The sequence below is a fragment of the Podarcis bocagei genome, assembly GCF_964188305.1.
Source record: "Podarcis bocagei genome assembly, chromosome: 7".
Lineage (NCBI taxonomy): Eukaryota > Metazoa > Chordata > Lepidosauria > Squamata > Lacertidae > Podarcis > Podarcis bocagei.
The window spans coordinates 83,708,956-83,721,329 of record NC_138132.1 but is presented as its reverse complement, the minus strand read 5'-3'; the positions used below and the strand labels follow the sequence as shown (position 1 = coordinate 83,721,329).

The 12,374-nt window shown below is 43.4% G+C and overlaps 1 protein-coding gene across 4 annotated transcripts in view; it reads right to left on the bottom strand.

Moving 5' to 3' along the window:
* The window catches only part of SPEN (spen family transcriptional repressor), a 70,479-nt gene that overhangs the window by 18,269 nt on the left and 39,836 nt on the right, over positions 1-12,374 (bottom strand). For 2 of the 4 annotated variants that reach the window (XM_081202861.1, XM_081202863.1), the window contains exons 4-9: positions 5,790-5,950; positions 4,851-5,051; positions 4,070-4,221; positions 2,044-2,169; positions 1,417-1,530; positions 305-418 (exon numbers count right to left, since the gene is read on the bottom strand). In XM_081202861.1, coding sequence (XP_081058987.1) covers positions 305-418; positions 1,417-1,530; positions 2,044-2,169; positions 4,070-4,221; positions 4,851-5,051; positions 5,790-5,950 — 868 coding nt within the window. The remainder of the gene's footprint in view (positions 1-304; positions 419-1,416; positions 1,531-2,043; positions 2,170-4,069; positions 4,222-4,850; positions 5,052-5,789; positions 5,951-12,374) is intronic. The other 2 variants (XM_081202862.1, XM_081202864.1) reach the window with 2 other exon arrangements.

The following is a 12,374-nucleotide window of genomic DNA, read 5'->3' as shown; positions in this document are numbered from 1 at the left end:
AGCCAAGAGGGCCAAGGAAATTCTACAGCTGCAGAGATGTTAGCGGCACAAGGTCCAGCAGCCAAAGAACTTAGGAAAGGAGAAGAACTGAGCAAAGCAAATGACAGGAAGGGAAAGGCTGCAAGCAGCAGTTGGAGATGCCCGCACAGCTCCACTCGGCAGGGGGGGGGGACGGGACAATAATCAATCTTAGAAAAACTTTGGCAAAGCATTCTGTGTCATTAAGCAATTCCCCTGTCTGGCCTATTATTTACTATTGGTTATTATCATTACTACTAATCTTTAGGAACTGAATTTTGCAGACCTTAATTTTATTCCCACCGATTTTCCTCCCCTTGGTCTCTTTTACAGCAGCTTGTGCATATTCAATTTCATTGTAGATAACGAGAGCCATGCCTTTTAAGCGGTCAAACACCACCTGTAAGAACAAAAAAACAAAACAAAACCAAAATAAGAGCCTCATCCACAGGACAGAAACGTCAGTCCCAGCAAACAAATGCAACTAGGGGCAGGGAGAATAGATACGGTTACAACACCAAATTTAGAGGCGTTTTCAGCCTTCCCCGCAACAAGGCATCTTGTAAGAGAGACAATAAAAAGGGGTGAAAGGGACTGCTCTAGGTTGAGAATCATGTGGCTTGAGGCATTGGTAGGCCTTTATTTTGTTTTTCTGTATTTTACTTATTTCCCTGCAGTTGCAAATTTTATGCCCGGAGAGTACAAGTTCTGTTTAAAAAAACAGAACAAACCACAGTTTCACTAAGGAGATCAACGTGTGCTGCTTGAGACACAAGGCACCAGCAGGCTCTGTGGAAGTAATGCCAAGAGTTCAAAATCCCACCCACTCCCTGCCTGCAGAGATTATGCAGGAGGCATTCCTGGCTCAAGCTTGTCCAACCCCCCTGCATGATTCATTCATGCAGAGGTGCTACATGACTTTAAGATCAACCTCTGCTCCAGAGATTAAAAGGCAGCTCAGCGCGTGTACCTGAGATACCTGCAAGGGGGAAGAGGCGAGATTAAAGGGGGGAGGCAGGAGAAGTCAGTTGCCTCTGCATTTAGAATGGGAGCCATAAGACAACTTCTGGAGACTAATCTGAGCCCTGTCACTGAAGTGGGCCATGCACCCACAATTTTGCAAAGGGGGGGGCAGGGGAGGAAGAGAAGGTGGGCAGACACACCAAGCACTCTCTGCACACGTTTGGCTTGCCTTAACATGCCATTTCCCCAACTGGAAAAAAGGTGGCGAGAGCTTTGGACCTCTCGGAAGGATAGGCTCAGCCCGGAGAGAGAGAGAAATATAGAGACAGAAGCAGGTCTTCAGGACGGAGCTTGAATGTGGGGTCAGAAAAGAGCAGGTTTATTGAGGAAGGAAGAGAGGAGACCTCTTCGTGCTGCAGAAAGCCTCCCACCTACCTTCACCACAGGACCATAGCGGCAGAAATGTCGCGTTAAATACTGATCCGTCACGTTTGTCGAAAGACCATCCAACCACATGCAGTTGGTGGGCATGCTCTTCCCAAAGCCCAGCTGGACACAAAAGGGCAAAACTTCCAGTCAGTCAAAGAATTCACAATTAAGCTCATTTAACAAGAGCAGGCCTAATTCTAAACTAAGATCCGTAGAGCAGGTGCGAGCAAGTACTAAGCCAGTTTTGGTTTTTTTAAAAGCCAGTTTTAATTAACATAAATTCCAGAAGCTTAAATGGACACAAAGTGTGGCCCCTTCCTATGGCAAGTGAATCAAGTGCAACTTGCAGTCTGTACAGGACAAGGAGCTGGAGAGAAAACTGTGAATGGGCAAGAAAACAAATGCCACCTCCACGCCCATTCAGTTTCCAGGTTCTGCACCAAGATGGTCAAACAACTTTGCCCATTCGTGCCATCTGGAGGGACTGAAAAATCCCAGAAACAATCCAATCTCATCTACAAGCAAACAGAAAGGGCATCTTATCCTTGCTTCACGACTCAAGCTGACAATCACTTAAAACCTCTGGAAACAAAAAACCCCCTCAAAGAGCAGCACTTCTAGGAGAAAATTTACCTTGAGCCGATTATTTCCGAGATATTCCCCATCCATCTTCTTGATCGCTTTACACACACTTGCAATATCACAGTACTGCAGGAATGCATACTGGGGAACCCCATTCACTTTCTTGATGTCAATATCCTGGTGGGGAAGGAAAGCAGTTCACACTGAGAGACAGACTAGGCCACAGGGCACCAAGAGGACTGCTGGTCAAAGAGAACGCCCTGCTAAGGAGGAAGCAGGCTCATAGTTTGGCAGGTTAGCCCTCAGGGATGCAGCTGGACCCCAGTTTAAAGCAGTTGTTGGCAAGTCAAAAACACACACATCCCGCTAAAGCTCAGCAACGTAAGTGGGAGTCTGCAACTGGTGGTCCTAGGTCAAGTATCCACTCACACCTGTGGACTCTCTTTTGCTTCCTAAACCAGCAAGGTCAGGTTGGGGTGTGGAAACAAGTGACAGAAGCAGTTTCCCCTCCTCAGCTTCTTTTTCTAAATGACAATGCCCCCAAACCATTCAGTGTTCCTGTCCTATTTTTATGCTCTTAAAAATACTGCTCATGGAAAACCACAACAATCCACTCTTCCCTCCCTTCCTCATCTTGCAGCTCATTCTAAACCAAGATGACGCACACAATAAAATCCAGATGAACAACAGCAACAATGCAACAACATTGTGATGCTGATTAGTTATCTGAATGCTGGCTTTTGTTTATATATATATATATATATATATATATATATATATATATATATATATTTAGCAACAGCTGAAATCTAAGTAGTGACTAAGATACTCTGGAAATATTTAAAGCCTGTCCTAGAGAAAATTATCTACCTGGGGATTTAATGGGCTTAGGCAGGCAGAAGGATAAACAACATTTTGGCCAGCCTTCACTCTGATGACTAGGAGCCGAGGCAGGCACAATGTTCTCTGAGTAGGACGAGTCATCCTCCCAAGCTAGAAATAGAAGCTGGACACTTTCTATTTTTGCAAAACAACACTCACTTCTGCCTTTGTGAGCAGTGTGTTAGGAGATTCAGGCAAGGAAGGAGACTCCAGCACCTTCAACAAGGACAAGAGGAAAAGATCCAGAGAAGACTTCCATTCCCAGAAGCCTTTGGCTCCAAACAAAGGTGGGGAAGCAAAGACTTGCCCAAAGAGGGGACTTCTCTAACACCAGTCAGTCTTTGTTCTAGTGACATAGCAGCATAGGAGCTTCCAACTTAGGGTGACTGACTTGCCGTGAGCAAGCAATTAAAGCAAAAACAAACAGCCACACCCCTAGGGGTCACTTTTCCATTAATGATGAGGCATTCGCACAACAGTGGATCTGGAACATACCCCACTGCCACGGTCAGTGTGCGCAAATGACAGTCTCTTTTCTCCCGGATGTCTCCTGAGTTTGCATGCAGTGCTTTTCAGGGCATGCAGGTGGGAGATTAAAAGGCCTGGCAACACTCAACCCAGGCAGCTCTCGGTCCTGCTTGCTAACACACTCTCCTTCCCCAATGCCAAACACACAGAAGCGGAAGCAGTTTCTGCTGAACCAGACTTGCATTGTTCAGACAGGGACACGAGTTTAGAAAATGCCTAGTAAGCAAGTGAAAAGGCTCCACCTCTTCAAGACAAAGCGAGAAGAGCTGCGCCCTTCAGGAAGGGAAGTCCCAGGGCTGCACAGCTGCCCCCAGTGCTCTTCCTCCTTGGGCCCTTGTAGGTGGGAAGGGCCAGGCAAGCCTTCTAACCATCTTCCTCAAGTGCCACCTCTTCTTGCACAGCAAAGGAGGCAGTCTCTGACACATGTAGGGCTCAGAGTATTCAGCAGAGCAAACAGGGTTGTTTTCAATGTAAGGTTGTTAAGACATTGCTACCCAGGGATACGGAAGCTGCCTTTCCCCCCTTCCAAATTTATTATTTCTAGATCATGGCTCAATAAGATCCAGTGATACTTATCAGATTAATGGACCTTCAGAGCTTAGAATTAATGAGCTGAAACATGCTTCTCTCTCAAATGAACTGATACAAACACACACACTGTACATACCACTATCCCTCCAAAACGCTGGAAGATGTTGCGAAGGTCATGATATGTGGTGGTTTTTTCTAGATTGCCAATGAACAGAGTTCTCGTTGCCTTTGGGTGGAATTCATCTATTCTTTCATCTAGAGGCCGAAATTCATTCTCGCTCTCTGTTTCTGGAGGCAGGTGATTTAAAAAAAAATTCTTTTAACATTCTGTGGTGTCTTCTCTCTTTAACATTCTGTAGTGTCTAAATCTCTCTACAGTGCCATGTCAGGAGGACTGAGCTTCATCCCACCCCATTTCAAGTGATTATGGATCTAGCAATGCCAGCAAATTAAAGGTCAAAGCAGTCTACCAACTCCTATTCAGTAAGCAGAAACTAAATTCAACAGACGAATCTGGAGGGAAAACTGAAACAAGAGCTCCCGCCCACTTCAATGGGATTTGTGAAGAGGTTCCTGATGGATGGTGCCAATGCACCAAAAATGACCAGCTGGCTAATGTTTTTGTTAGGGCCAACTTAAGCATCGCTAAACCTGAAGAAGAGCCATAGCTCACTGGCAGAGCATCTGCTTTGAAAGCAGAAGGCCCCATGTTCAATTTCCAACAACTCCAAGTTTCCTGTATTCAGTATTTCCTATGTAAAGCAACAGCAAGCTAGCTTTTTCACGAATTTTCTCCATTCTGGAGAACTTAAAAACCAGCTCATGGCCAAACTGTTGTTATTTGGATTTTCCTTTAAGGGGCCAGCACAAGGCTACCTGCCATTTTCAAGGGCCAGCAACAACCTCCTTGTGCTCACCTGGCCCTATCCAGGCAGTCACTTCAATCTGCATGCCAAAGAAGAGTTTCCCTTTGGAAGCATTGAGCGCTTTCTCCTGATCCTCCTGTTGCCGGAAGAACACCAGTCCGTATCGCTCTTCAGAGGCTCCGTGAATCTGCACAGATGTCACCTTCCCGTACTTCTTGAACTCGTGGAATAAACCATCTTTAAGGCTGGTGTCTACACCCCAAGAAGCAAAGCAGAAGATTCATGCTGATGGTTACAGAAGGCACTGTAGCCTTTTTGGAAAACGCAGCACAAAGGTTGCAGTTTGTACTCTTTCGTGTTGGGAGTTTCTATTTTAAAATGTATAGTGTTACATACACACAGAACTGCCACCTGCAGAACAAGCTGCTTGGGTTCACCCTTCTCCCAACCAAACATGCCACCTCTCCTCCCCAATTCCCCTCTTTTCACTGTGAACCATTCCCTGCATAGAGCAATGTGTAGTCTGCACTTGGGAGAAGCCTAGCAGAATCACCCTGGCAGAAGGGTACCTCAATACAACCTCCACAGGTATTGCTCTGTTGCTTCTTGCCCTTTTCCATGATGAGCAGAACCAGAACTGTGCAAATTTGCGCAGTCCTCTTTTGTGCAAAACTGACAAAACTGTGCACAGAATTTTGATTTAAAGGCACATACACAACCCTGTTTTGACTGTTATATATTGTTCACCTGTGGTAGGAAAATTCCATGCACCTTAGATTGATGAACCAGACTGCTTTAAAAAACCCTCTTTCAAAATTAATGCTGCCCCATTTGCAATATGACATATTTTCCACCAGCATTTGCGTCAGCAGTAGCCTACCAATGCAGTTCAAAGCTCATTAAACAGGGCTTTCCAGTGGAATATTATGGGCAGTCACAATATTGCTTTGGTTTAGCATTAATTATGGATGATGCCTCTTTAGCTCTTACCTGTGGAGCGCACTGGAAGATTCTGAACCTTAATCCCAAAACTTTTGCGGGGCTCATCTTTTTCCAGAGATGGAAGCAACTGGGAGGTGGGTGCTGGAACTGCCGTGGATTGAACTGAACGGGCCGGAGACTCGTCGCTTGAGCTGCTGCTGGAGTCACTGCTGTGGAAGGGAAAAAAGAATGCAAAATTCAGCAGAGGGAGGCTGTCAGGTCATTCATTGCCTTGAAACAAAAAGGTGCCCAAGGCCAAATTCTTTTACCCATCAGCAGAAAAGCAGCATATGTATCTGAGAATAGCATGAGGATGCCAACGTCTTCCCTGAAGAATAATCAAGGGTGTGGGAGATGGTTTGTTTTTTGTACCTGGGAAAAACTCAAGGGTCTGGTCATAGGGCAATTAGAAATTTGAGGTCTCTTTTTAGTCCTAAGCAGGGTTGGCATTAACAAAATAATTATGAAACTATCCTGTGATTAAGGAAACCCAATACAGTCAAATAACTGGGGAGTTATATAGACTCTTAAAGTTTATTGTAAATCTGGGCATACTGGTTGCTGCCTGCAAGTTAAACCCAAGATTCCAATGTTTCAATTCACAGGTTTCCTGAATAAAAGTGATTTTTTAATTGTTATAACAATTAATACATTAAATCCAAAAACTAGTCATTCAACTCACGTCTTTCACACTATATACAGGTAACCAAATGTTTACACGAGTTCAGTATGTATACAACTGTGTATACGCGCATCATGCCGAACCCGGAAGTGACCCAGAAACATCATAAAGACATCACTGAAACATCACCAAAAAGGCAGAATGGGGGCAGGGGAGGTCAGAACGAGGCAGGGCAGGGCAGAGCAGAGCAGAGCAGGAATGGGGTGTTTGCAGGATTTTTCAGTGGGTCAATTGTACTCAATTTCACTGGCAGGTTGGGTGCCTCAGAACATAACTCCCACATCATATCTGCTTACAGACAAGCTCATAATTAGGAAATTAATGTTCTGCCTTTTCTGTACATATACAAGGACACAAGGCAAAATGACTTGCCTGAAGAAAAGGGCCACAAACCAACACAAAGTTAGTTGGCAACTAAATGTCCAGAGCTGTCAGAAGACTGTTAATTACTAAACAAAAGTAATGGTTCTCACTGAATTGGTCACGGGGGCACGGAATAAGTCGCACACCCTTTTGGGCATAAGCTTAAAGCCCCAATCATGTGAAAAGGAAAAGGAAGCAGAAGATAAACAAAGATCTTCACAAAGCCAAGCAACTCTACTTGTCTTGGAAAAACTCCCTCCTCACAGCGTCACGTGAACTGGTGCTAACTGCTAATCATGGTGACACCTTGACTATGATAGGCTGATTGGTGCAATGGGTAGGACAGTTTAGAGCACTTCACGGTCAACCTTCCATGAGAAAAGGGGCGTTAGTTAGTTGGGATTAAAACATTGCAGGGTTATGGTTGAAAATTTTGATGGCTCTGAGAGCAGGTAGAGAAGCTAATGGACAGGGAGCCCCGAGGAAAAGAAAGCTATATGAAGGTGCACAGTGGGGAAACAAACATTTAAAATTGCATTTTTAAAATGCCAGTTTAGATGTATGTGTTGGTTTTGTTTTTTGATTAAAATATTGTCGCTTTGAGTTCCCATGGCAAAAAAGTGACTAGTACATTTAATAAGTAAAGAGGAGGAGGAAGAACCTGAAGGTAGAGTAGGAGTGGGGGAATTAAGGCATGAAAGGGCAACAAGGAGAAATTAAATCCCAGGAGGAATTTCACAGTGCTTAAGACAAGTAGAATTTTATTTGGGAGGTGGGAGGAAAACTAGGGAGAATGATCTAAAACAGTGGTTTCCAAACTTCCCACCCACAGTCCACTTGAAAACTGCTGAGCGTCATGGTGGACCGCTTAATGGTTTTTCTGCCTGTTGTTTAGGAACTGTAACACACTGTGCATTACAATTTTATGGAATTCAAACTGTAATACAATAAAATGCAAAATATAAGAAACAAAAGAAGCAAGAGAAATATAATTAAAATCAATATGAGTATTTAATGTGATGGATGTGCCGTCTCATGTCTTCAGCCACATCATGGCATGGATCACCTGAATGAAGTGTGAATGGTCTGTGGACTGCAGTTTGGGAACCCCTGATCTAGAAACATGATAGAGAAAAGAGAGGGAACAAAGTAGACATTGGCCTGAGGAAGTAATGGATGGTAGGGACATGGGAGTTGGAAAGGGAGTGTTAGAGACAGGAGGGTCTGGGTACTTTACACAGGAATAAAGGGAGCAGCCAAGGGGGCATATGGGTGCTTTGCCTATACAGACACATTTCATCAGTTATGACCTCTGCTATCACTGCAGCACTGTGAGCCTGGCAAGCAGAGGGACAGCGACACAAAGACTAAGAAGCAGCAGAGATGGTATGACTGAATTTCACACTAATTTTAAATTACTAGCCAAGTTTCGGTTCAGGTGCCCTGTTAACGGATTCTGCTAAGCACAATTATTTGGTAGTACAGCTCAACTTAAAACTAGGTTGGGTTACCTATCAATGGCATGAAAATTATGGTTTTATGTACAAATGGATGGCATCCGGTGATTCGATACATTAATGAGAGATTATTGTCTTGCGAGAAAGGAATGTCCTGGAAGATCCCATTCCTTTCCAATGGATGACTCATTTCAAGAATAAGATGTATAGCCAACACTCTGGTAGCATCACTGAGCCATGATCACGTCTCTGCCAAAGGCAGGGAGTTCAGGTTGAATGCTTCAGGCATAATGGAATGAGGCCAATAAACCAGCTCCAGTTAGGAAGTAGAATGCAAAATTGCACACATTCCAAGGGTCCAGACCCTCATTCACCTTATATTCAGTGTTCAAAAGACGCTGCTGTGCGCCAGCCAACCAGCTGATCTGTAGAGATGCCTTGTCAATGTTTTATTCTGGATTGCTTTATTTATGGCTTTAATGTGTTGTAACCCACTTTGAGATTTTTTCTTTGAAATACAAAGTGGTATAGAAGAGAAATTAACAACAACAAATTCCATTCAGGAAAAGAAATGTGACTAGACATTCCCTTTGTGGCAACTGTAACCCAGGTTTAAGGTGCCATTATTTGGTGATTAGCTTATATATCTAAGTTTCTAACACGGGTGTTACCAGCAGTTCCTTAAGCTTTTTGAAACTGGCCTTCTTAAAGTCCAGTGCATGTCCAACTACACTCAGTTTTCCCTTGCCTGTGTACAGTGGTACCTCTGGTTACGTACTTAATTCGTTCCAGAGGTCCGTTCTTAACCTGAAGCACCACTTTAGCTAATGGGGCCTCCTGCTGCTGCCGCGCTGCCGGAGCACGATTTCTGTTTTCATCCTGAAGCAAAGTTCTTAACCCGAGGTACTATTTCTAGGTTAGCGGAGTCTGTAACCTGAAGCGTATGTAACCCGAGTACCGCTGTATAATGAAACCCAGGAGGACATAATCACTTCTTCCCAAGGTTCCCTGTACTTTCATTTCTTTCCTTCCTGTTGGTGAGCACCAGGTCAAAGAGAGATGACCTGCTTCTGGGAAACAAAATTGTCAGCGAGGCAACAGAGGAATTTGTTCGACCTTTCATTCTTGGTGGAATTTTAGTTCCAATAGATATTGGATTAACTGAAGTCTGCCATGACTACTATATCTCATCTAAGTCCTCAATCTGGCTTGGAGGTCTATAAGCAGACACCCACAATAAGGTCACTGCTGTTTTCCTCTCCTACAATTTTTACCCATATACTTCCAATCTGCCTTCCATGCTCCAGGTCATGGATTTCTTCACAAGCATAAACATCCTTTATATATGATGCTACTCCTGCTCCTTCCCTGTTTGTTCTATTTCGTTTGAGTTGTACCCCCCAATTTCTACATTCCAGTCATGAGCATAGCTGTCAACGTTTCCCTTTTTTTAAGGGAAATTCCCTTGTTCCGAATAGCATTCCTCACAAGAAAAGGGAAACGTTGACAGCTATGGTCATGAGTCTCATCTCACCAGCTTTCAGTATTAGGTCATGTTTGCCATCCTGTATTAAGAGTTCAAGTTTTTCTTGCTTGTTTTCCATACTCTGGGCATTCATGTAGAGACAACTGAAACCAGGAGTCATTCATTCTCACACTGCTGCCTCTGTCTCCCTCCATTGGGAGTCACCACACATCTCTCCTCTGGGGACTGCAGGAATCGTTCTGTACACTATCTTCCACTTGGTGTGTTCTGAGGCCTGTAACCACTGTACTTGCTCCTCTGGCCATGAACTGGTGTCCGAGGTGAGGATATGGAACTGATTTTTTGGTTCCAGAGACACAGCTTGGCTCCTGACAGTCCTGCTTTTTCGTGTCACGCTCCAATCTCCTGCATCATTTCCCCTCCTACCGCTAGATGGCAATGCTCCTCTGTTCTCACTGTGTGTGTTTTGAATTTAAAAATCACCTGCCACTGGCAGCTTTTCTCTTGCCAGATTTCCCCCTTGCGCCATAAACTGCTTAGGATTTGTTACTCAGGATTTCAAAATACAGTGGATAAATTAAACTCTTGAACACCATACTTTCTGGCTGGTCAAACATATTTGTTCCACCAACTGCTTTGATCCTGCAAATCTGCTCTGGCTGCTGGAAGGAATCAGAGGGGTGGAAAGTGTTCTAGTGGGGGGATCTCTCAAGGTAGGGTTGCCATACATCCGGATTTTCCTGGACATGTATGGGATTCCAATGCCAGAATTAGTGTTGGGGGGGATTTCAGACAATCACCTAAATGTCTGGATTTTTTTAATTTCCCCCCAATAGGCTTAACAATGTTCTCCCACCCCCCAACAAAAAAAAGCTTATCTCAAGGGGACTTCTTACCCTCCCTCCCTCTACTCTACTTTCTGGTTCTTTTTTTATATTCTGTTGTTTGGGTTTGAGTTTAGTTTATTGTATTACTTTGTAGTTTAATCTTGTAAACCTTCATGATAGCGGAAAACAATTTCCTGGTAGCCATGAAACACATAGCAAGAGAAGTACACACAAAAACATAGATGGTGAGCATCTTGTGATGAGGATGGCTTCTTCTGTGAGACATACGTATACCATCCAGAAAGTTTTTTTCTTTTCTAAAAGTTAACAGCATTAACTTTTTTTCAAGCTGCAGGCAGATTCAGTTAGATTGATGGACATTATCATTTCTTTTAATTGTGTCACAGTCCTAAAAATACAGATATAGCTTTGTCCTGGGCCAGACATCATCTAGATTTGATTATCTAGTTCTCAGACTTAGATCATTTTTTCCTAACAGAAATTTGTTCAGACATTGTTTTGTTATCAGAGCTCAAGGAAGAACCCCAATTTATAAACGTTTTACATATTATTTTGATTAAATATTGAAGCACGGTGCCCTTTTCCAGTAGGAATAACTGGAGAGGGTTCCTTAGCCTGGTGCTTTCAGTGGGGGGTTGCCAGCGTGTTGTGTAACAGGCTGCAGTGTCTTCTAGCTTCTCTTTTCAGGGAACAGAGAACAGCAGCAAAAGCGGTCTCTGTTCTGAAATCAGTTTGAAGAAATGCTCATAGTCTGGCTCCTCAAAACAGCGTGCGTGCACGAGAAAAAGACACACACACACACACACACACACACACACACACACACACACACGAGGAGGCATGTTGTGAGAGGCTTGCAGGCATCCTATTACGCTGAATTATTTGCAGAATCTTTCATCTTCTTTGCTGTCACAGGATGAAAATAATGAACTACTGCATGTCAACACACACCCCTTACACAAAGCTAAGCTGTGCCTTATTTGCTAACCGAATAGAATGCCTAGTAAATATTTATGAGAAAAAAAGATATAAAAATTGTGAGAGATTGGTGTAGAAGTAAAAGTATGTATCTGGGAATTTACCATCAGTGTGGAATCTGATTCCTTGTGCAATTGGAAGCCTTCCTGGAAGTGCCCTTTTAGAGGGTAGCCCTATGTCCTATTGCAGAAGCATGGAGGCGGCTAATGATTCAGATTTGTTCAGTTAATTCTCAGTCAGTTGGCAAAATGCTCCCCATCAGTTAACATGAGAGTGCCAAAGACATTTATCTTGAAGATGTGAGTGTTTCTCTGCAGCCATTTTTCATTCCTTTTCACCGATTACACATACAAAATTACAAAGCTACTTTTCTTATTCTAACTCTCAGCAAACAATACATTGTAAATATAAAATACAGAACTCTTATTACAGCTGATGATCATTCAGTCCTGGCTACTCTGAGCCCAAAACCAGGTAAACAGACCCTGCTTAATTAGATCTTCTCAGCAGAATCCGTGACCAGGGAGAAGAGTCGGTGGAAGAGGATTGGAAGAAATTTAAAGACTACTTGCAGAAATACTGTAAAATTAATGAATGTTAAAATGATGTTGGAATGGAAAATAAGTGGTATTGGCAAAAAGACTATTAAGAATATGCAAATATGGATTGACAATGGTTGAAAATACGATAGAGGGCAAGGATTTGCTGAAAGGAATTTTAAATGGGAATACAAAAGGGGAGGTGTGAGGAAGTCAGGAATCAAGTAAATGAACTATAAGA